The sequence below is a fragment of the Typopeltis vanoorti genome, chromosome 4, assembly GCF_054136105.1.
Source record: "Typopeltis vanoorti isolate ZY-2024b chromosome 4, IOZ_Tvanoo_1.0, whole genome shotgun sequence".
In the NCBI taxonomy this organism is placed as follows: Eukaryota; Metazoa; Arthropoda; class Arachnida; order Uropygi; family Thelyphonidae; genus Typopeltis; species Typopeltis vanoorti.
Window position 1 is genome coordinate 86,188,277 of NC_143552.1, and position 25,917 is coordinate 86,214,193.

Sequence of the window (25,917 nt, forward strand, 5' to 3'; positions counted from 1 at the left end):
ATGTCAACTGTGTTGTGAATGGAGAACCTGTGGAACAAGTAAAACATTTCAGCTACTTAGGCACGATTTTTACTGAAGATGGTAAATTAAATATAGAAATAGACAACAGAATCAGCAAAGCTGGTATGGTGGGAAGTCAATTGAATAAATTCATATGGAATAAGAAAGAAATTAGTCAGAACACTAAATTAGCTGTATACAAGACAGTGTTCAAACCAGTTTTAACTTAATGATCTGAGAGCTGGGTCAGAAGTAAAACACTTGACCAAAGACTAGAGACCGCAGATATGAGAGTCCTGAGAAAGATTAGAGGCATGAACAGATGGCATCAATGGCAATATCATATTAAAAATGAGGATATTAGGAAAGAACTTGACATTGTCAGCATCCAGGAATGCGTTAGCAGAGCTAATCTCAGGTGGTATGGTCACTTAAATAGAATGGGAGAGGAAAGGTTAGCAAAACAAGTGTTCTCTGCCAGGTTGGCAGGAAAACGACCCAGAGGAAGACCAAGATATAAGTGGATTGATATACGGTACAAAGTGCCTTAGACGATAGAAATATAAGATCTGATAATGTTGCAGTCTTGACAAGTAACAAACTGATTTGGAGGAAAATTGTAGATAGGAAGTTAGTAATGATGTAATTTTTTCATGTAGTACTGTCATATCCTGTACACCCCTTGAGGGTACATGGCAGGAATTTGATGATGATGATGATAAATTCACTATGTCTAGAATTTATAGGATCACATGTGATTTGCCCCACCCAGCAACTTTACAGGACATATATAATATCACAACTGTTAATTATTAATTAACAATCTGTTTGGCAGTAATGAAAGTATTTCTACTCACACTTGTTCTTTCCTTTACATATCCAATTCTCACATGACATTAATGATGGTTCACACATTTACACCTTTGATAATTGAAACATACCAATAGAATATAGCATTCTCTTTCATTAGTGTTTTCTAATATATTCTAAAGCACACACACATTGTTCCATCCATGCAGATTTGGTTACAATTAAGAACCATGACACATAGTGTCTGCCAAAACACAAGCAAAAAATTTCCGGGGCTGTTTTCTCTGGCATCATCTGGGTAACAGTGAGAAAGCTACAATTGCTCCAACATAAATGTGTTAAAGAAAGGATCAATGAGTATGGCTCAACATGAGAATTCCTCAACAAGCACTGAATGCTCTGTTGTGGTGGGGATCATGTATATATTATTGAACGGTTGTAAATTTATTAACACGTTAGTATGATAAATTATGACCAGAAAATCAAATTCACAAAAGATACACCCAGCCCACAGTGGAATCTGATCTTCATCAATGTCAAGATGGAGATTCTTCTAGACAGAGGTCATCAGAATGATACGGAACTGCCTATTCAAAATTAGAAGAGTTATTCCAACATCACCTCAAGGCAAAGATTTTCTTCAGATGTGCAAGTTTTGTTTTGCTGTTGTTAAGTAGGTTGAAACCATTAAACTAGGCAGAGTTTTGAATTCCAAATTTTTCTATGGCATGAACAACAGTTTCTGACTCATTGTTCTATACCTTATCAATGTTATCTATGGCATTTGAAGTTATAGCTCTTCCAGAATATTATAACATATGCTTTTAGTTTTCCATTAACTGGCAAGGAATGTAAACTTCAGGTACTTTGCCTACATTTGTGAGTACATTGGTTGAATCACTTTTTTTTTTTTTGAGAAAAAAAAAATTACTTCAATAAATCCTTTGAGCATTCAAGATAAGATTTATGAAAGCATACTTCAGAGGATGCTAAGAAAACTGTGAACAAAAAGTTGAATTCAAAATTAAAATTAGGCCTACTAGAGGTTGTTGTCAGGATGAATGTCTCATGGGAGAATATTAGAAGAATCTTTAATTAAGTTTTATAGAATTGGAAAAGACATATGATGAAGTGTGAAGAAATCGAGCAAAAGATCCATATTTGAGTTAAACATAAATAACTAGAATTGAAGATAGAGGAAGGTGGTTTGATGTAAAGCCAGGTGTAGGATAAGACAAGGATTATGTATAATTATATATCATCATCGTCAAATTCCTGCCATGTACCCTCAAGGGATGTACAGGATATGATAGTACTACATGAAAAATTTACATCATTACTAACTTCCTATCTACAATTTTCCTCAAAATCAGTTTTTCACCTGTCAAGATTCCAAAATTATCAGATCTTATATTTCTATCTTCTAAGGCGATTTTTACCGTATCAATCCACCTATATATTGGTCTTCCTCTGGGTGTTTTTCCTGCCAACCTGGCAGAGAAAAGTGTTTTTGGTTAAGTGTTTTACATTTGGCCCAGCTCTCAGAAAGTTAAAATTGGTTTAAACACTGTCTTGTATAAGCAAATTTAGTGTTCCGACTAATTTCTCCTGTATTCCATATAAATTTATTCAGTTGACTCTGTACCATACAAGCTTTGTTGATTCTATTGTCTATTTCCATATTTAATTTACCATCTTCACTAAAAATCGTGACTAAGTAGCTGAAATGTTTCACTTGTTCTACAGATTCTCCATTCACAATGCAGATGATATTTCCAATGCTTCTGCCTATATTCATTGTCTTTGTCTTCTTATTGCTGACCTTCATACCATAACTATTACAACAGTTATTCAATTTAGTCAGGGAATCTTGTAGACTTGTAAAGGATTTATTTAGAAGTACAACATCATCTGCATAAAGCACAGAGCTGAGATTAACATCTCCAATTTTGATATTAGGTTTAATACCACTTTCCTTCATAATGTGATCCATATAGATAATGAATAACAGAGGGGATAATGTACATCCTTGTCTCACACGAGATTTAACATTGAACCATTTTCCTGTACTTCCTTCAACTCTAACTACTGACTTACAACTCAAAAACTAAATCGACACAATATAGCTGTAGTGTATTGAATAGCTTCTCTCTTGGCACCTTGTCATATGCCTTTTCCAGATCTACAAAACTTAAATACAGATCTTTGTTATATTCTCATGATTTTTCAACTATTTGTTGTAAAGTGAAGATCTGATCTCTCTTTGGCCTGAATCCAGATTGTTCTTCAAGCTTTTCTTCCACAATCTTTCTTAATCGTTTCTCAAGTATACTTGCATAAATCTTACCAGGAACACTCAGTAGAGAAATACCTCTGTAATTCTCACATTCAGTTTTATTTCCCTTTTTATATATGGGTACTATGAGAACTCTACTCCAATCATCTGGAATTTGTCCCTCTGAACAATACAGTGTAGCCACTGTAAGACTTTTATACCTCCATACTTGAGCATTTCTGGTAGAATATCATGTCTTCCAGCTGCCTTTCCACATTTCATTCCTTTGATGTCTTTTTCTACTTCAAGTATGGATATGCATTCCCGACTGGATGCCTGTTGAGTGTTTTTTTACCACTATGCTATCACTGCTTGTTTCATTTAGCAATTTTTCGAAGTAATTACTAAATACTTCAAGGATATCCTTTTCTCTAATTTTCATGTCACCTTTATCATCTCTAATTCCTTTTACAGCACTCTTTCCTCCATTTCTGAGCATTTCCAACAGTCCCCAGAATATTTTGCCACCTTCTTGATATTTATTTTCTATGTTCTTACAAAAGTCTTCCTTTAGCTAGTTTTACGTAGTGTTTAGCTTTCTTACATTTGTCTCAGTGTTCTCTAAGAGCACAAGCTGACTTATTTGCCAGGAACTTTTGATATGCTTTCTTGTTTTCCTTCCCTGCCTCGTTAACTTCTCGTGTTCACCGTGGAGTTGTGATTTTTCTATCCTTGCAGACAACTTCACCATATGCCTCTCTAGATGAATCAATCAATGTTTTCTTCAGGGTTTGCCACTGAATCTCCACAGTTTGGTTCCTGTTCTCAAACTCATTCATTTTTTCTTGAATAACGTTTGTGTATTTTAGTCTACAGTTCACAACTGAGAGCTGCTCAACTTTTATTTGCTTTAAAACTTTCTTCTTTTCAATATGAAATTCAATTTTATCCTGCTCAAGACTAAATGGTGATCACTTCCAATTTCAAATCCTCTGTACACTACAGTATATTGCACAGTGAGAAAACATCACTATCAACAATAACAAAGTCAATGAACCTTTTCTTATTCTTTACCTCTTCTCTCCATGTGAATTTGTGCACATTTTTATGTTGGAACATTGTGTAAGTAATAACCGGTTCATGTCCTGTGCAGAAATCCAACAGGTATTTCCAGCATTATTATTAGCTTTGCTCTTTTCTCCAAATTTTCTCAAAATATATTTGTATATCTGAAAATCATTTCCTACTGTGCTATTTAGATCTCCAAAAAGGACCCACTTTTCCTTTTTCATTGTGTCAGATGCTTCCACTAAAGCCTCAAAAAATTCCTCCACTTCTGCCTTAGTAGAACCTTCTGTGGGACCACAGGCACAAATAAGTCTCATTGTCAGTTCCCCATTCTGATATTTGCCCACATCACTCTACTTGATATTGCCTGCCATTCAAGAAGATTAGCTTTGTATTTAGTGTTGAATACTATGGCTACTCCTTTTCCTTGATTGTCTTTGCTTGAATATAACATTTTGTATTTATTGCTCAGAAAGATCTCACCAGTTTGTCTTTTTTTGTTTCAGTCACCCATATTATGTCTATGTGGTACTTACCCAATTCCTCAGCAAGCTCTATTTCTTTGCCACCCAGGCTTCTTATGTTGATAGTACCGATCTTGAACTTTGGTGATGTTGAGTTGGGGTGTGTTTCAGGATTTGTTCCAGTAGCTGACTTTTCGCTGTTTGCCCTGGTTCCCTGGCGAAAACAATGGGGGCCTTGTTTAACCGGGTAACATTCCAGATGTCATGAAATTGTGGTTTAAGCCAATAAGAATACAATTTGGTTGGATAAATCTCAAATTGCCAGCCCATCCTCATTCATTCAGTATCCAGGCAGATACCTAACTGGCTGCACTACAAGAAGATGAGTATTAAACATTAGGTCAGAAGCCCTAGTTAATTCTCCACATCTCTTAGAAGACTGTGTGGAAGTCTTCTCTCAGTTTTACAGCTTTGATCATTAAGTATCCCATTTTTTATTACGTTATTTATAAAGAGTCTATCAAAAAAATGTATTCGCACTTTAACAGATGTCATCTATAGACTTTTTTCGAAGTTTGATTGAATTACGTGCAGCGTGATGTTCTCTCAAAAGATGTCATTACTCACATGAATACAAGCATCGACACGCAACTGGTAGGAACTGTCAAACAATACAGCCAAGGCGCGATTGTCGTTTGAGGAATGAAAGACCATTTTAAAGTGGTATTTCAAATCTGAGAATGTTGGTGAAGCTCAATGACAATGGAGACGTGAGTATGCAACACAACCTCCAACACGCCTGACAACTGCACGCATTCGTGATGTTTGAGATCCATGGTGCCATGTGTGATGTGCACAAGGGAAGATTCGGGTGGCCTTGCACAGCAACAAGTCCTGCTTCTTCGGCTATGGTTTCAACACTAGATGAGGATGAGGAGTTTGTGAGGAAGATGGTTCAGTTTGATGAAGCACAATTTAAGCTTAATGGAACAGTGAATCAGCATAATTATGTTTACTGGGCTCCAGAAAATCCGGGCGTTCATGTGGACAAGGCAATCAAGAGAGGTGTGGATTGTCATCTAGGGGTTTAATAAGACTATTCTTCTTTGAAGGTACTGTTACTGGTCAAGTGTACCTAGATATGCTATGCATCCATTTTGCCTGCCATTCACGAACTTTATGGGAATGATCAATTTCTCTTCCAACAATATGGCGCACCATCACACTACCACTGAGATGTGAGAGCTTACTTTGAAGAGAGTTTGTAGGGACAATGGATAGGATGAAGAGGTGAAGCTAAGTTCCCCCTGTAAAATCTCGTATAGAAGAAAAATAGAAATTTTTTTTTTCTATGTTGATTTTACATGGGCAATTAAATTACATAAAATACTTGTAATTAAAATAATGTATAACTCACTTTATTGTATTAAATCTGGTAACAAATTTTTGGAATAGTTATATAAGAACCACTAGAATTATAACTAAAATTAAGCTGACAAGATTAGGCAAATAGACCTAAGGCTAGTGACAATTGCAAAGGTCACCGGAGTATGAATTTTCCTGCCATAACCCAATGATAGCTTGGGTGACGGAGAAGTAAATCCGGGGACTTAATTTGAAGAAGGGCCAAAGTCGAGAGAGTGATATAAAAGGCAGAGATTGAGGGGCCAAGGGGCTCTCATTTCGAAGTTTTATTCCTGTGCCAAGCCTTTTCTGAGGACGGGGAGAGTCGCATTCCGTGAGCAGCAGTTCCGACGAAGATGGGAAGTTCAATAGCAGCAGAGACAGTCCTTTCAAGATGTCCTACCGTATGATTCTTCGATGATCTACGTGTATGGTGAATTATCGCTGCCGTAACCTAGTGCCTGATCGGAAATTTTTTTTTGGAAGAAGTGGAACATGCCCTTAAGCCTTAAAGATCTAGGACTGTGTAAGAACTGGCAAAGATTGTAAGTAGAATGTTTTAAGTAATATCCTAGATTGTGAAGTTCAAGCGACTGATGTTGGTTCTGGTAATTATTAGCATAGAAAGTACTAGAGAGGTCAGAAAGCCGTACTTCAAGTTGAATGTGAATAAGAGAATATAGAGATCTAAGATTTGCTAATGTTGTGTAATGCAAAAATTGAATGTGGTTTAAGTTTTGCCTTTTCTGTTTATAACGTGAGTGAAGTTAAAGTATTAAATTCTATCCAAGTGTCTGAAAACTTTGTCTTAAAGCTTGAGCAAAAATGCTTACATGATCATTATTAGACATGTAATTGTATTGTCTCCATTGTGCTCTTGTCATCTTAGTTAGAACCAGACACGTAATATATGCTATTTGAATTTTGTAAATAATTTGCCTTAGAATGAATAAACATGTGTGTTAATAGCTTGCATGATCTTGTTTTGCCAATGCACTGTCTCATAAGAATATCGAACCTGCGTGCCTAAAATTAGAGAAATTGCCACGACTGACTATTTAAGGTATTATTTTTAAAAATTTACTATTCTATAAGTGGTATAACTATTCTTCCTGTGCCATAACTTTAATTCAGGGTGGCGCAGTCGAGAAAACAAATAGATTTTTCCTGAATTTTATCACGTGGGAAATAGTTAACACTGTATCCGTGAATTGTCTATTCTAGAGGTTTTTTACTAACAGCGCTAACACTTGTAGGTAGTATAAAGGATTAAAAGTGGGGACTAAATTAATCGGCTTAAGATAGAAAAAGGTAAAGAGAACTTAACAGAAAGAAACGAGTAGAAGTAAAGTAGACATAAGGAAAGAGAATAAGATAAGAAAATTAAATCATAGAATATTACAATTGGTGCAGATCGACATACAAAAAAAAAAAAAAAAAAATTATAAATAATAATAATATCATAAAAAAATAGATATTTAAACCCCCCCCCCCATGTTCTCCTGATTTAACACCTTTGGACTTCTACCTATGGGGGACTCTAAAGGATGTAGTGTATTGTAGAAAACAAACTACACTGGTGGTCCTTCAGAAAAAATTGAAAAGCATGTTCAGCAATCCCACTGGATACTTTGGCCAACATTGCCCAGTAGTTTGTCATAATAATAAGTGTCTGGAAGCTAATGGTAACCTCTTTGAGCACCTTATGTGCTTGTAGAAGTCAAAGGTAACTTGTATTCATCCATTGATGTCTGTATAAATTTAGTATTACAATTTTTATACAGGTTTTTCTTTTGCTGAAGTGTGTATACATTTTTTTGACGGACTCTGTATATTTAAATTTTTATTATGGTTAAAATGAAATTTGCAAATGGCTCATTTTCAAAGACCCTTCTTTGTGTATAAATCATGCTACACAAACTTTTGAAAAACAAGTGATGTGATTGATTTACATCCACTGAAAGCATGTTTATGCCTTTTATGCCAACTGTAAAAATACAATATGTTTATAGTCCCAGAGGAAGATGAAATAAGTGGAATGATAGATTTAGAAATGTGTTAGAATAGAAAAGATCTGACAATATTGGAGTTATAAAAAATAAGACTAGCCTGAAGAAATTCTCGTAACCTGAAGAAAAACTGCTGATAGGAAGTCATAATGTAAATAATTTAATCATGAGATACTGTCATAGTAAATTGCACGTCCCTTGTGCATACTGTGGCAGTACTGCATGATTACAAACTGTGTACCACATTGAAGGAACTGTACTCCTGGAAATTGATGAAGCCAGGGATTTAGGAGTAATAGTAGTAGATAGAGATTAGAAATTAACTGAACAGGTAAAAGGCAATTCAAAAGAGTTTTTTGCTATGTAGTAAGTAGGAGGAAAAATGACTATGGAAGAAATATTTTAATAAATGCAGATGATCGAGAGGTAATGGAGGCAGATGAAATTGTTGAGTCACCATTTTGCAAGGGTACCTAATCGAAGTGAAGATACTGTTATGGCAGGGGTGAAGGACTGATGTCAGAATATAGGGTGAGGAATTGGAGGTACTTAGGATATTGCAGAATCTGAATGCAGATACAGCTGTGGAATTGGATATCAGCTTGCATTTTAAGAGAACATGCAAGAAAACTAGTGATACCTTTGACTAGACTGTTCCCAAAAGAGTGGAAAGAAGGCAAAATAATTCCTTTGTATAAAGGAAGATCTAAGTCTGTGGTAGCTAAAGCACCAGAAAAGTAGGTCAAAAAGAGAATTCAGGAATGGGTGGATAAGAATGATATTCATGAGGGCAGCATGGCTTTGTTAAGGATAGGTCATGACTTAGTAATTATTAACTTTTTAGAATTTTGGATTTTGCAAAAGTGTTTGGCAGGATACCATATGGAACTCTATAATACAAAGTGTGCAACAAATGGAGATGAATATGAAACTGGTGAGATAGATAAAAGGGTGGCTGATGGACAGATACCAAAAAAGTAGTATATGGAGAAGCAGAATCCAGGAGACGGCAGGTGACTAGTGGTGTGCCATAGAGCTCTGTACTTGGACCACTGCTGTTCAATTTGTACATAAATGATAAAGGAAATTATGACCACATCTAGATGGCTGTGCTCAGGTGTGGTCACCTGGGTTTATTGGGGAAGAGGAAGTGGTAGAGAGGATTCAGAGGTGCAAGAGATCAAGATGGTGAGTGGTCTGTAGAATACTTCCTATGATTATAGATTGAGGGTTTGTGGATTATAAATGTTGGCCAATAGGCAAAAAAGGAGATATCATAGAAACGTTTAAGTTACTTAAAGGATTTTATAAGACTGATGCAGGGGGAAATGTTTCAACACTTGGGTAGAAGGAGGAGAACAAGAGGTTATCCCTGGAAGTTAGGTAAGAGTGTAGTTAGCAAGGGCATGAGGACGAGACTTTCCACTTGAAGAGTGATGAATGAATGAAATGGGTTGCCTGAGTCAGTTGTGAATGTTTTGTTAGTGGTTTCAAGGAGAGGTATGATAGTTGCCTGAGTTCTCCCACGATGAGTTTGACTCCATGGAGGTGTTCATGCAATAATAATAATAATTACACAAAGTTCATAAATCAGAATACAAAACAAATTGCAGAAGAGAGCTTGCCTGATCTAATGGTTTCTTTTCTGTGTAGCATGATGCAATGACTTTTCAAAGGTAACTGTGGATTAGACAGACTGTAAAAACATATAAACAAAAGCAAAACATTTATAGCTACTTGAAAAATCAGATATTTCAAACAGAATCACTTATTTTCACTGAAACCACAACTAAATACTATTCTAAACATAAAACAATTAACTAATCTAAGCAGGTGCTGCATACCAATTACACATGCTTGTTTGTTTAGACCAGCATTTAACCATGGTCTCAATAAAGAATGGATTGAGATGGTGAAATATCTGATTAAGTATAAATAAATTTGTTGTGTTTGTTTTTATGTCTACATTTATAATTATCTTTGAAAATTCATGTTTTCTTCCTGCCATTCGTCTCCTTGTCATATTTGTCTGGCAAATTCCAAGTGGGGTGATCTTCATGATTTATAGGCTTCATTTCCTTGATTAGATTACTGTTTTAGTCTTGTGACCATAACACATTACCGAAACAACATTTTCCAATCTACTTTAAATTATCACACTTTGTGAAAGCCTTAGCTTTTGAACAAGTGTGTGGCAAGACTATTGAATGAAAGAATCAAGCATATCATGACATTGAAATATCCATGTTCCTCTTCTACTTACGCTGAAGCTCAGAAAAGATATTGCATATCTTCGTCAATAAAATTTATTACATTCATTTCATTCTTGGAACATTCAGTATTTAGTTTCCTGACAAAGGTGAGCCTCCTAAAAGAAGTAACACTATTACCATAAGTTGTGATTCCCAGAAGAATAAAATACTGCATCATTAATTATAAGTTAATTTCTATAAATGGTATTAATATTTATCAGTCAGAAAGAAACAACGGTTTTATCATACTTAAGTCACTGCAGTCAAAAGACTTAATTGATAATAGGCTATTGAGGATCTTTTAAAGTAGACGGGTACTACCACAGCAAACACCATTATAACAAAATATGAGTCATGGCCTAAATCCCATAGAACCAATAACGTGTTAAGCTCACTATTAAAAATGGTTAAAAGTTGAAATACTTTCACTATAGCAAACTGAATTTCATACCAAATTATGTCACGATTGAGAGAAAAGAAATGGAGGAAACATAACAGAGGAAAATGTAGAAATACATAAGCAAATCACAGGAAATAAAATAGAAAGTTAAATCTGTGAAATAAAACAAAAGAAAATCATGAGAAATAGACGAAGATAACTGCAGGAAATCATAGAACGAGGATGAAATACAAAGGATTGGCGGGAACCATACATAAAGCACACAAAATGACATGAAAAAATAAATGCAAACAATAGTAGGAGACATAAGAAAGAACTAGAACAGCATGAAATAAAAATCTATAATTAACGCTTAAATTTTGAAAGATTACATTTAGCTTAATGTCACTTACCTGAAATCTTCACAATGAACTACTATTGTAAATATGTGCACACTAAAAATTTAGATTTTTATAATTAAAATCCAAAATAAGTCAAAAACTTGAATTCTAAATCAGAAATTTAGAATTTGTTAACCTTATAAAAGTCTTTCAAAGAAAATGAGCCACTCAAATAAATTTCATAACTTTTACTTCAAATTAAAAAGTGCAATATTTCTTTAATTTATAGTTTTAGGAGAACAGTATTAATTTATGCCAGATGTATGTTGCTGGGTCTGTGTCCAATTAGGAAGATAACATTCAAACCAACTTTCCCCCCCTCCCTTCAGGTTAACTAACGCAGACTAATGTTCATCACATCACTTCTCTTCCTCTTCATAATTGGATATAATCAAAAATAACCTGAAGTTTTTCAGGTTATTTTTGATTGTTAATAGTACATACAATATAAAACTAAATACTGCACATATTTAGTTTATTATGAATATTTCAGGTAGGCAACATTCATTTAATTAACTTAGAATTTTGAAACTCTGTATTTTCATTTTTATAATTTTATACTCTAGTTCTTTCCTATGTCTCCCATTATTGTTTGCATTTGTACCTTTTCTTGTCATTTTGTGTGCTTTATTATTATTATTACCCAAGACCTCATGGAGTCAAAGATCCATTTCTTTTATTCTATTTCTTGCATTTTTTTTTTTTTTTTTAAACTACCTGAGATTTCCTTTGCTCTCTGTTCCTGCCGATTTATTTTTTGCAATTTCCTATGATTTCATTTGTTCTTTTTCTGGCAATTTCCTCTGTTACATTTTTCATGATTTCTTTCCAGCAATTTCCTTTGTTTTGATTCCCAAAATTTCTTTTATTTCATAGGAAATGAAGTGCAGGGTGTAGTATTTTCGACCATAATGATATCTATACTGGTCAGGTAGCACAACCCCTCCCCCACAATTTTTTAAAGCAAAATTATACATAATTTATATACAATTAAACAGAATGTGGCATACTATATACAGCATAGCAGGCAGTTGGCTATTTCCAGTAAACATTGTTGTACTACTACTTTATCAAAAACTGTCAAGTCAGACACATTAAGCCTCTTCATTTCTTTCTCCTACCAGCTCTTTCTTCATGAACATTGTTTCACCTCAGGTTTCTTTTTTAAAATCTTATCTGGTCTCGCCACACTTTCCATGGCCTTCCTCTTGGTCTTTTTACCTAATTTTCATTTCATACATTCTTTCTAAATTTATTCTACATTCAAATAACTTCAAGAGTTCAAAGCATTTGTTCCTTGGTTTTGCCAATATTGTCTTTAAACCTTTCGTTTCCACTTCTATTTATTATGTCTCCTTTTGTTAGTCTTCATGTCTCTGCTGCATAAGACAAAATGGATAGATTATTTTTGTTAATCAAAGGTTTACATTTCAGTGGGACCTCACTGTCCCAAAGTAGACTACTTAGCATTAAAATTGATATTTCCTATGTAAATGTCCATCACTAGAAAGTATACTTCCTAAATATTTCAAGTTTTCACCAATTTTTAAGACCTTCCCATTGCATAACATTATTAACTTTTACATTTTCTCTATAATTTAAAACCATTATCCCATTTTCTTGCTACTAATATATGTAACCCATAGTTCTATGTCACACTGTTCCCTTTGTCCAGTTTTTTCAGTGGCTCTTTCAGAATGTGCTCAAATCAAATTATCTGCAAACACAACAGTTTCTCTTTTCTGGTTGTTAATTGTATCTAGGATATTATTTGTCACCCAATAAAGATAAGACATTTCCTCATTGCAGCAGAAGTGTATAAACACTCCAAAATTACCAAATTTAGTCTTCACAACTCTTAGATTTAACACATTCTTGATCATAACTATTTATTTTCCTATGTCTATATTTTCTAAACTTTCCTAGAGATGATTTTTATAACTACCCAATGCCTGTCCCTTTCTCTTAAAAAAAAAAAATACAAATAAATAAACACCTAATCAATCAACAGTTGACTGTCCTTTTCTAAAACCAAACTTCTCTCTCCTCTTAGACCTCTTTCTCCATTTCATCTCTTATTCTTGGCATTTTTCTTTCATAAATCTTTGCACAGTAACAAAATAAGTTATTCTTCTATAGTTACTATGAGGGTTGTTTGAAAAGAATGGTAAATTTCCAATAGACTGCAACACAATTTGTTCATTCATACCAGTGTCAGCACGTTCATTTTTTATGACCCCTGGCAAAATTTCAGCCATGTGCAACACATAGTTCTTGTTTGGCAAACATTGAAAATTATCGTGTTTGTACTTTTCATAAAAATGAAAAAAAAAAACGAGTTTCATGCAGTGATAAAACACTTTTATTTGAAGAAGTGAACAGCCACGCAGATCAAAACGAGTTAGATGCAGTTCATGGGGACTCTGCACCAGCATTAAAGACTATTTATTTTTGGATAAATGAATTTAAACATGGTCGTAAATCCATCGAAGATGAAGTGCACTCCGGATACCTGACTGAGGTCACTACGAAGGAAATGATTGACAAAATCCATGGTATCGTTATGGAAGACATACAAGCGAAAGTGTGTGAGATTGCTGAGATGGTAGGCATCTCAACTGAATGGGTTGCACTATCCTGCACATGAAAAAGCTGTGTACACAACGGGTGCGATTGTTGATCGACCAAAAACACATAAAAAGATATTTCAATGCAGCGTTTGGTGATGTTTAATCACAATTCGCAGGATTTTTTGCTTTGATTCGTAACTTCTTTGCAATATTTTTGCAATGATTCTGTCTCTCAGCTTTCACTGGTATTTCTATTTTCCCTCTCACAATTATGATCGGAGGTGATGCCAATATGGTTTAAAAACGCTAACATCCCTGAAAATATGAGTGCTTGAAGAAAGTATGAAATCTAGTTCATTTTGTTGTCCCATTCGCAGTCAGCTAAGTCCATCTCTTGTTGGGTCTCTTCTTCAAGATATTCACAGCTTTGAAGTTGATAAGCATGCCTCCCCTTTCATTCCGAAAGCCTGATCCATATTTCCTTGCGCATTTCTAGATGATAAAGAACAAGGGTTAGTTCAGGAGTACATCTCTTGAGCAGAAGAACTGGGATTCCAACAGGATCAGAATCCTATCTGATATCCAAGTTGTTCAAGATTCTTCTGTCTAGCAGAAACTACAGGAAGCATGCAATGCTATGTTCCAGATAAAGAAGGTGATTTTCCTTTTGTCATCTATGTAGGAGTTTAGATGAGAAGAATAATGCGAGGAGTCGATGATTGCAACATCACCTTATCTTTAGGTGATGTTGCAATGCTACCATTTGTGTGAAAAATAGGCAGAAGCATAGATGGATAAATGCCATGTCCAACAGTTTTTGTGGGGGGGGGGGGGGACCAGAAGGCATAATTGCCATTGGAACAAGCGTTTTCTACATTTAGCTCTATCAATCAGAATTAATTCTTTTAATGATAACTTTGCACATATAGTAAACTTCAGTGTGTAGGCTGTCAATGAAGTTGGAGTTTTTGCCTCAAGCTATTTACACAATAAGCTGGTTTCTTTTCTTGGTCCACCCTGGTACACTATTTTTGGAAAACTATGGCTTAGAAACAGGATGGGAATGTTGTTTAACAGATTTCTTAATTTGCTACATCATCCTAATCTTCCCTTTCAGAACAAGAAGAAGAAAAGGGAAAGAAACATATTGGGGGGGGGGGGGGGGAATAAGACCAGAAGAAAAAGCAGCAGTCACAAAATTTCCACTTAAAAATCCTGTTTTTTAATTACTATTTCTATATTTCATTAGTCCACACACACACACCATTTTTTGTTGACATTAACATCTTCTTCCAACTTATATGTAAATTCAACCTAGGTTGTTATCTTTTCTTTTTTGACTCCTTCTCTGATTATAAATAATTCTGTCATTATTTGATCTAGGTCTTTATGAACTTTTGAAAAACTATTTTTTGACTGCTTCTTTAACTCTCTTTCAACTAGAATGCTTCTTTTTTTCTTTTTCTGCTTCTTGTTCTTCTTCCACACACACCTCATCTGCTGTTTGTACCATGACATCTCAAAATTTCTTTCTAGTCATATACATTTTCTGTAATTAAGTCCTAAAGTATTTTGAAAAAGTTCATGTTTGGTCTCTAGAGCAGCATTTCTGGGCTATGTAAAAAAATAAATAACAAAAATACCTCAGCCCACCCACGATACAAAATGTACAATAGGATTGCATATAACTTTTTGTGGGTGGGAACAACAGTAAAAATAGAAATAATAATAATTAAAATTAACTCATGGTCATTAAAATCTGATTGTTGACTGAAATGTTTTCCTTTTCTTCCATCTATTTCAACATTCACAACTTCAGCTATACATTTTTCTTGCCACATTTTCCCCCATATATATTTTAAAGTTGGCTGTAAGAAGACTGATCTCCATCTACAGCTTTTTTCATGTCATTTCTAATGATTTGAAAACACATATGACATTCACCCATTCCATTCAAATACAAGTTTCCTTTTCCTATCACTAATTCCATCACACTTTAAAAGTCTATCATGGAGACTATAAAAACCAACAACATTTTGCTCCTTTTGCAAAACAAGTCTCCTCTTAAATCCCTCTGTATTTAGCATTTTATCTCACTCAAAGACAAAACATCTAATTTCCTTTCCATTGTAACATCTAGTAATTCCTCCTCTTTACCTGTAAATGTCAATATATTCTAAGTTCCTATTTTCATTTTCCTTTCCAGGTCATTTACATTTATATCCATCCAGCCATGATTCCTTTGTCATTTCAAAAGTGACTAAAAGATGAATGTTGTTGCAATGCTTAAGTCATGAAACTTGCTTAAGAATTAGTGTATGTTGGATAGTACATTATGGTGCAAAAAAGTACTGAATTTCGACACACCCGCTTTAGTAGACTAATAGACATGCCATGATATATACGCCGTTCAACTGCATGCACATTAATAGAAGAGCATGTGTAGTCGGGAGCCATTACAATTAGCTGCAGCAATGGTGTTGATGTTGAAAGAAAAGATATTTATTGTTGAACATTATTTTCATTTGTACAGAGTTGGTAGAGCAAATGGTCCAAGCCTACAACATGTTTGTGAGCAGTCCATTTCGGTAAACATACCCCAAAGAAATAGTGTCATCATTGCTTTAATCGAGAGGTTTCGATGAACCAGGAGTGTTCTGTCACAATGCAAAGGGCATTTGGGGAGACCATGAACGGTTAACACAAATGAGAATCACAGGCATGTGCTGAAGCAAGTGTTACAATCTCCGAAATGCAGTCAACAGCGAATTAAAACTTAGGATACCAAAGTAGTCATACAGAGAATACTTAAGGAGCTGATTGTCTTTTCTTATCATACAGGTGGGTCAGTGTTAAACAGCAATGGATTACACTGCATGGCAGGAATAATGTGTATGCATGCTGTTCAATGCCTATGAAGATCAGTCCTTCCTCCATAATGTCTCAGACAAAGCTCATTTTCATCAAAAAGACAAGCTCATGTAAACAGATGAACCTACAGATTTCTTAGTTTCTCAAGACCTGAATTTGTCCAAGAGAAACCCCTTCACAGAGGTCATGGTGTGCTGTTTCCAGCAATGCATAATTGGGCCCTACTTCACTGATGAGGGTGGCATAACCGTGACCTTGTATAACAAATGCTAAATCGAGAATGTGGTGGTTCCGTTCACCCAGGATTTGGATAGGATGTGTCATGCAAAATACATTCCATTTCATGCACAGGGTTCCAACAGGACGAAGCAACCAGTCACACATCACATGGTTCTAGAGCCTATTTACACAACACTTCCCCAGAAAGTTCATTTCAAGGTTCACAGAATTCCCATACCCTTCACGTTCTCCTGATCTCACATCAGTTGATGCCTTCATTTGGGGTATGTTTAAGGAATGGGTATTCCACCATGACCCGCTTCAAACCCAAGTGGGTCATGGTGGATGAATTAAGGAATAAAATTACACAATAAGTCCAGCAGATTTCCCAACCCTTGTTCTTCAAGATGACAGAGAACTTTTGCAGGCGCTTACGAAAATTGTCTTTAAAGACAAGCTGCCTATTTTGAGCACATAATCTACGATCGATAATGCTTTATTTTACCATGATTTCATTGATAGTTGAAAATGTACATATTTTCATGTAATAATGTGTAGTACATAATCATCTAACAAGATAATTGTCAAATGACAATATTAGCATACATAGTTGACTATGTATGCCAATGAAACGTGATGCCTAAAAAATAAAATTAGTAGACAATTCCATTGGGAGACATCAATTATTAACATTCTTGTATTGCTGCTAATTAATAATAGCTAACAATGGAACAGCTATTTTAAATAATATATATATATATATACCATTTTCTTGTGGAATAATTCCTGGAGCACCAAATGAAGTAGGCTTTGTGAACTGGTTAGATTCTATTCGAAGCTTCCGGCAACGTAATTTATGTTTATTACCTATGAAGCATAAAATGTTTCATTAAATCAACTAAAAAAAAAAAATCATTTAAAAACTGAACTTTATTATTATTATTTAATAATAATATTAAATTATTATTTAACAAATCTGATAAATTTGGAAGAATAACTACTACATTCACACCAATTTCAGTTAAAGTCAACTGTTGTTTTGATATAAACTATATATTATATCAAAATTACACTTGAATAACTGAAACTGGAGTGAGAAGATCACATTTAGGCTTGTTTTGGGTTTAACTGCACTAGAAGAACAGCTATGGTCATACTGTGCCATTAATATAAATGGCACAAACAGCCATAAAAATCAGTATATACAAGCAAATGTAAATGGTGTGAAGAAAATGTAAAAAGGAATATAAAAATAATTGTCAAAATATTCATAAACCATGTATCAAAAGCATACATATGCTAATTTAAACTAATAAAACTAGTATGCCACAATCAATGACTGATAAAATCTGCCAGAATATATAGAACTCAGGCAGGTTAAGAACCTAATTCTTGTGGATAAGCTTATACTTTGGTGATGATCTTAAAATGTATTTTAAATATGTACATATTTAAAATTTCAAAATTTCGGGCAGTCTCATGCACCCACATTTGTTGAGGTTTGGAAAGTTTTTCAGGGTAAGGCCTGATTTGAGGAATAGTCTTTTATACTTGCATTTACTGTGCTGTAATAGAGTGGCATTCTTCCAGCATATCCTGTGTTGGGTAACCAAAGCATGGAGCAAGTCATTGGCAGAACCGGATGTAGTTCCTTGTGTACAGATATCCTGATATTGGCTGTCCTGTCTGCTTGGCTGTAATAAGATAGTTTGCCACTGCAAGGGACCTGGTATACTCCTAGTAGGTCTAGGGAATGTGGTTGGTCTTTGGTGGAACAGATAAGAGATGCCAATTTCTTATGAGGTCTAACTTGTTGTGAGGTTAAGGTGACCTTAAATGAATACAACAGTTTGTAGTACTAAGTGTTGTGTCCATTTAAATCTCCCATTAGAACTAAATAAGGGGGTGATATGTCATCAAGGTCATTCTGAGAAATATCTGAACCATGAATAGATGTAACATACTTGATACAAACATAGAGGCAGTTACCATCCAATTCGGATGGCAACTGCCTCTATGTTTGTATCAAGTGAGATTAGCTGAAAGGTACTCACAATGATGGCAACTCATCCTAACCTTACAAATGAGGACATTTCATAATGCCAGATTTTCACTGCTAACACGTTCCATGCAGGCAAAACAGACTAGTTTGTGCTTCTGCAAGAAAGCCTTGATATCCCAAATGTTTTGACAGAATCCACAACAATTTTTTGTAGGAATGTTTCATTTCTATTTTTTAGTGGTATCACCTGGTTTCCTATGATAAGGTTTTATTTTCATTGGCATTTTCTTTTTGGAAAATTGTGGACAGCTCATTTCATCTCCATCAGGAAAAAAATCAGACATCAAATTAGACTCCTTCTAGAGCACAAAGTATATTAATTATTTTTAATTGTGGGAGGAACAAAAGGTATCCATGCCATAGTATTGACAGGACATCTATTGAGGGGACCAGATGCATGTCTTTGATCCTCTTTGGTGCACAGTCCATTATTTTTTAATGAGTGGATTCTCACATAGTGGAACCATTTTTGGCATGTCTCTGGAGTGAGTCCCCATATCAATTTTTCTCTTTGATATGATCTAGAGCAGGGGCATCCAATCTGCAGCCCGCATGCGGTCCTGGACTGTTAGTAATGCGGCCACATAAGATCTTAAACTTTTAACATTATTAGGTAATATGAAAAATATGCTGTCTTTCTTTCCGTTTGATACAGGAATTTCAGAATAGGTTTCAAGATTTCAGAAAAAAATATAAATTTTTTTTTGTATATTTGCGACTCAAGTTTCAGTCGACATAAATACATTACCTTCGAATATTCAAATGGTATTCATAGAGTTGCAATCAGATATTCAACTCAAAGAAAAATTTGATCACGTCTCTTTGCTAATTTTTATAAGACCTATCTTCCCAGAGAAAAATGTTCTTTGCTTCACAATCCCGCTTTATTCGTGTCATTGCTTTTTGTTGGTATACACATTTGTGAACAACTATTTTCAAGAATGAGACATACAAACAGTAAGATCAAAAATTTCTGGCGAGAACTTTCAAAGCTCACTGCAAAATGCAACTTCCATCGAACCAGACATTGATGAATTGGTGTTTCACGTAAACAAGGCCAAATATCTCACTAGTTTTGTGTTTATATTGCCATCTTTTTTTTTTGTAATGTTATAATACAAAAAATTTTAAAAATAAAGGAAGTTTTGTTACTTTATATATATATATATACACACATTAACTATATTATGCATTTTATATGCAGCCCAAGACAATTTCTCTTCACTGAATGTGGCCCAGGCATGCCAAAAGGTTGGACACCCATGACCTACAGAGACAGCAAACAAATCACCATTCAAGGATGTTGTAGTGATGAGAAGGTGGGAATGACGTGTTAAGGTTCCAACTGACACTTCCTTTACAACTGCCTTCTCAGTGTGTAGGAGGATTGTGGTATACTGCTTCTTTGCCTCCCGATAGGGGATGCTATACTCAGTTTTTATTTTTGGGATCTCCATTTCATTCTTCTACCAGGTTACCCTCAACCTATCTATATACAATCCAGCATTACAGCCTGTTGTGAGCCTTAGCCTCCTGTACAACTTGCCACCACGATCTATCCTTGGCTAGTCTTTCCCAGCCTTTCACTTTTATAGTAGTCAAGTCTTGGATTACGTTATCAATCCATCTAAATCTTGGTCTTCCTTTTTTCCTTGTTGCATATATCTTCTCTATCAATATTCTTCTTAGCATACAGAAGTCCTCCATTTTCTCTACATGACCTAACCATTGCAATCTTTATCCTTTTATGAACCTAACAATATCTTCTTCTTTTAGAATTTGACTAATTTCTTTGTTGTACCATATTCTCCATATACTGTTTTCTTCAAAAGGTCCATAAATTCTTCTTATAATCTTCCTTTCAAATTTCCTCAAATTGTCTTGGTCTTTTTCACAGAGTCCAAGCTTCGCTTCCATATGTAACCACGAGCCTAACGAGCATTATTATATATTAGTATTTTAGTATTTCTGCTTATTAGCTTGCTTTTAATCATGTTCATATTTGCATAATAGGCTTTATTACCAGTTTAAATATGTTCTTTAATTGCTATAGTTGATCATGCCTCATTCTCAACAATATCTCCTAGACAAGAGGTGTTCAACCCGTCAATCGTGGAGCGATTTTTGGTCGATCTCTTGAGTATTCCTCCTTACTTACAAATTTAATTAAAACTGGAAACATAATATTTTATTTATCATTATTTTGTATTATTTTTAATTCGCTTTAAGTGTATTGTTATTGTTTATTTATTTTTCTTTAAAATTGTCAAATCAGTAATTTTCTTATCAGTCCTGATAAATGAATTAATTTCGATCAGTGGAAGTCAAACAGCAAGCCGAGTGAATACGATTATAAGCAAAGTATAAAAAACTCGATTGTAGCTTAAATATTAAATATTCCAAAGCCCATTACATTGATTTTTTACTTAGGTTAAGTCCCATGTGAATATTGTAAAAAAATAAACTTTGTCTCGGTATAGTTTGTATTAGATGTTTTTGTAAATAACTCTTTTGAAGCTAACTGTATATACTGCTTTAATAAGAATATGTTAGAGTGTTAAAAACAAAGGCAATGTTTTTGTTGCTGAAGCTGTACATGGCGACATTAGAAAGATTGTTATTGAAACTTGTACGTATGAGAAAGGCTTGCAGGCTCTAAGCGTAAATATCTCCGAAGTCAGTCAGAAAGAGTTCAAACAACTTTCCGATGGCCAGCAACTTACTTTCTCTTGATTGGAGGAGAACAAAAGGCGTGCTGAACTTGAAACTTAAGATGAAAGACGAATACCGATTCTTTGGGGGTTGCCAAACTTCATGCGAGGTCTCAGAGGAGGCTTAATAAAAAGAAACTGAAGCAAGCAGAAGGGGTACCAGTTCCAGAATTACTGTCCAAAGTCTGCATCAGAGAGAGACTGCCCGGATCCATGTTGCTGCTTGAGAGGAGTTTCCCGCTTCCAGAAAGGAACTTCTCGGTTCAAGACGTTGATACAGAGACAGACTACTTCTAAGCCGCAGACAAGGTTTCAAATTGCTGAAAGGAAGAGTTCCAATTGCTGGAGAAAAGTTTTCCAGGCTATGTTAATGTCAGACATTCACCAGTGCGTTACGTTTTCATTACAATTTGATGAATCAAACGACTTCACTGATATTGCTCAGTTAATGGTATTTGTTTGCATGGTATTTCAAGATTATTCAAGTAAAGGAGAACTTTTGAAAATTATACCATTACTGGGAAGGACTAGGGGAAAAGACTTTTTTTTTTTTTTTTTTTTTAGGTATTTGATGAATTTGTCAAACAACACAAAATTCCGCTTTTTAAACTTGTGTCTATTACTACTGATGGTGCTCCTGCAATGATAGGTAATAAATCTGGCTTCATTTCATTATGTAAAAACGGTGGCAAATATCCAGATTTTTTAACGTACCACTGCATTATTAACCAACAAGTACTGTGTAGTATTAAACACAAAAGATGTTTTGGATATTACATTTAAAATTGTAAATTCTGTTCGAGGAAAAATCCTGCAACACCGATTATTTAAATTACAGGCAGATGATGATAGGGAACTTCTGTTGTACAGTAATGTTCGCTGGCTGAGCAGAAGTCAATTTTTAGAAAGATTTCTTATATTAATTTACGATATAAAAATTTGCTTGATGAAAAAGGAGATATTTATCCACAATTGAGTGATAAAAAATGGTTGTTATACTTATCATTTTTAGTAGATTTCTGTACGAAATTACCCAATTTAAATTTAGAGTTACAACGTATAGATAAAAATTTAATTGACATGTTAAGTTCAATAAAAACTTTCCAACAATACTTACTTTTATTAAAGAAAAATATAAATGACCGCGAATTTAGACATCTCCCATATTTATTAAAATTTTTTGAACAAAATCAAGAAATGCTTCGCTATGATTTAAAAGAATTTATTCGTGAAATAGAATTAGTTGAGGAAGAAATAAATTCAAGATTTAAAGATTTCAATAAAACTGAAATGATTGTATCTTTTATCAATAATCCATTTCAAGAAAACTTGAACATCACAGAAATTTCAAATAAAATTAGAGGACTGTTTGATATAAACCAAGCTGAAGTAGAACTTGAGATAATAAACATTCAGAATAGTTTACATTTAAAATTAATAAACAATGAAGTCTTTGGGAAGTATGCACCTGAAAAATTCCCAATATTAACTGATATTGCACAAAAAATTCTGTAGTGTTTCGGATTCAAATATGACCATCATAAACCAAATTACAAATGATCATTTGGATGATTGTCTGCGATTGGCCACTTCTTCATATCAACTTGAAATTTTTATATCGACTATGAAAATATTGCGAGGTCCAAACAATACCAAATTTCACATTAACTTTTTTTTTAATCAACCAGCATTTCCTGTAACTTGTGAGTTTGTAATCAATCTGTTGTTTTTTCTAACTTTGGTTTTTCAAAATAGAGAAATAAATATTTTATTCCAGTATATTTGTTTTGTTTTTTTGTTGTATTAAAATAATTAAAAGTGATAAATAAATTTTTAAATACACAAATAAAGTTTTTAGTTGTGTATTTTTTTTAGTTGTTTATTTGTGCGTAATCAGATATAAGGTTGGGGGAAACGTTATCTATATAAGAGAGTAGATTGCCGAATAACTTATCATAGAAAAGTAGCTTACGTAGTAAAAAAGGTTGAACATCACTGTCCTAGATACTTAAATCTAGACACTTCCCCAAAAATTTTCTGTCCAACTTCTAGATTCTGTGGTTTTCTTCTTATTTCTGAAGTTGATATCACCATATATTTAGTTTTATTTACATCATCATCAAATTCCTGCCATGTACCCTCAAGGGGTGTACAGGATATGACAGTACTACATGAAAAAATTACATCATTACTAATTTCCTATCTACAATTTTCCTCCAAATCAGTCTGTTACTTGTCAAGACTCCAACATTATCAGATCTTATATTTCTATCGTCTAAGGCACTTTGTACCGTATCAATCCACCTATATCTTGGTCTTCCTCTGGGTCGTTTTCCTGCCAACCTGGCAGAGAACACTTGTTTTGCTAATCTTTCCTCTCCCATTCTATTTAAGTGACCATACCATCTGAGATTAGCTCTGCTAACGCATTCCTGGATGCTGACAATGTCAAGTTCTTTCCTAATATCCTCATTTTTAATATGATATTGCCATTGATGCCATCTGTTCACGCCTCTAATCTTTCTCAGGACTCTCATATCAGCGGTTTCTAGTCTTTGGTCAAGTGTTTTACTTCTGACCCAGCTCTCAGATCCATAAGTTAAAATTGGTTTGAACACAGTCTTGTATACAGCTAATTTAGTGTTCCGACTAATTTCTTTCTTATTCCATATGAATTTATTCAATTGACTTCCCACGATACCAGCTTTGCTGATTCTGTTGTCTATTTCTATATTTAGTTTACCATCTTCAGTAAAAATTGTGCCTAAGTAGCTGAAATGTTTTACTTGTTCCACAGGTTCTCCATTCACAACACAGTTGACATTTTCAATGATTCTGCCTATTTTCACTGTCTTTGTCTTTTTATTGCTGACCTTCATACCATATCTATTACAACAGCTATTCAATTTAGTCAGAGAATCTTGCAGACTTGTAGCGGATTTATTTAGAAGTATAACATCATCCGCATAAAGCAAAGAGCTGACATTAACATCTCCAATTTTGATATCAGGTTTAATACCACATTCCTTCATAATGTGATCCATATAGATAATGAATAACAGAGGGGATAATGTACATCCTTGTCTCACACCAGATTTAACATTAAACCATCTTCCTGTACATCCTTCAATTCTAACTGCTGACTCACAACTCAAATAAAGACTAAGTATTGCTTGATATAATGCCCCATTGACACCATATAACTGCAGCGTATTGAATAGCTTCTCTCTTGGCACCTTGTCATATGCCTTTTCCAAATCGACAAAACTTAAATACAGATCTTTGTTATATTCCCATGCTTTCTCGACTATTTGTCATAAAGTGAAGATCTGATCCTGACAGCCTCTATTTGGCCTGAATCCAGCTTGTTCTTCACCAAGCTTTTCTTCCACAATTCTTCTCAACCGTTTCTCAAGTATACTTGCATAGATCTTGCCAGGAACACTCAGTAGGGAAATACCTCTGTAATTCTCACATTCAATTTTATTTCCCTTTTTATACATGGGTACTATGAGAGCTCTACTCCAATCATCGGGAATTCGTCCCTCTGTCCAGGCTTTCTGAACTATGCAGTGCAGCCACTGTAAGACTCTTATACCACCATACTTCAGCATTTCTGGTCGAATATCATCTACTCCTGCTGCCTTTCCACATTTCAAGCCTTTGATGGCTTTTTCTACTTCAAGTATGGATATGTATTCCTGACTGCATGCCTGGTCAGTGTTTTTTATCACTGTGCTGTCATCACTGCTTGTTTCATTTAGCAGTTTTTCAAAGTAATTACTCCATACTTCAAGGATATCTTTTTCTCCTGTTTTCATTTCACCTTTATCATCTCTAATTCCTTTTACAGCACTCTTTCCTCCATTCCTAAGCTTCTTCAACAACCTCCAGAATATTTTCCCACCTTCTTGATATTTATTTTCTATATTCTTGCCAAAGTCCTCCCATGACTTTTGTTTAGCTAGTTTTACACACTGTTTAGCTTTCTTACATTTGTCTCTGTATTCTGTAAGAGTAAAAGCTGACTTATTTGACAGGAACTTTTGATATGCTTTCTTCTTTTCCTTCACTGCCTCTTTAACTTCCTGTGTCCACCAGGGAGTTCTGATTTTTTTATCTTTGCATACAACCTCACCACATGCCTCTCTGGCAGAATCAATCAATGTTTCCTTCAGAGTTTGCCACTGAATCTCCAAGGTTTGATTCCTGTTCTCAAACTCTTTCATTTTCTTTTCAATAATATTTCTGTATTTTAGTCTACAGTTTACATCTGAGAGCTGCTCAACTTTTATTCGCTTTAAAACTTTCTTACATGTTATTCTGTTCAATATGAAATTCAATTTTATCCTGCTCAAGACTAAATAATGATCACTTCCAATTTCAAATCCTCTGTACACTCTGGTGTCCTGCACCAGGGAG

At 34.5% G+C, this 25,917-nt stretch overlaps 1 protein-coding gene across 4 annotated transcripts in view; it reads right to left on the reverse strand.

The window, feature by feature from the left end:
- LOC150107475 (zinc finger protein 385B-like) overlaps positions 1 to 25,917 on the reverse strand; it is a 139,558-nt gene that overhangs the window by 44,246 nt on the left and 69,395 nt on the right. For all 4 annotated transcript variants that reach the window (XM_090391322.1, XM_090391321.1, XM_090391323.1 and 1 more), the window contains exon 6: positions 17,488 to 17,589. In XM_090391322.1, coding sequence (XP_090247448.1) covers positions 17,488 to 17,589 — 102 coding nt within the window. The remainder of the gene's footprint in view (positions 1 to 17,487; positions 17,590 to 25,917) is intronic.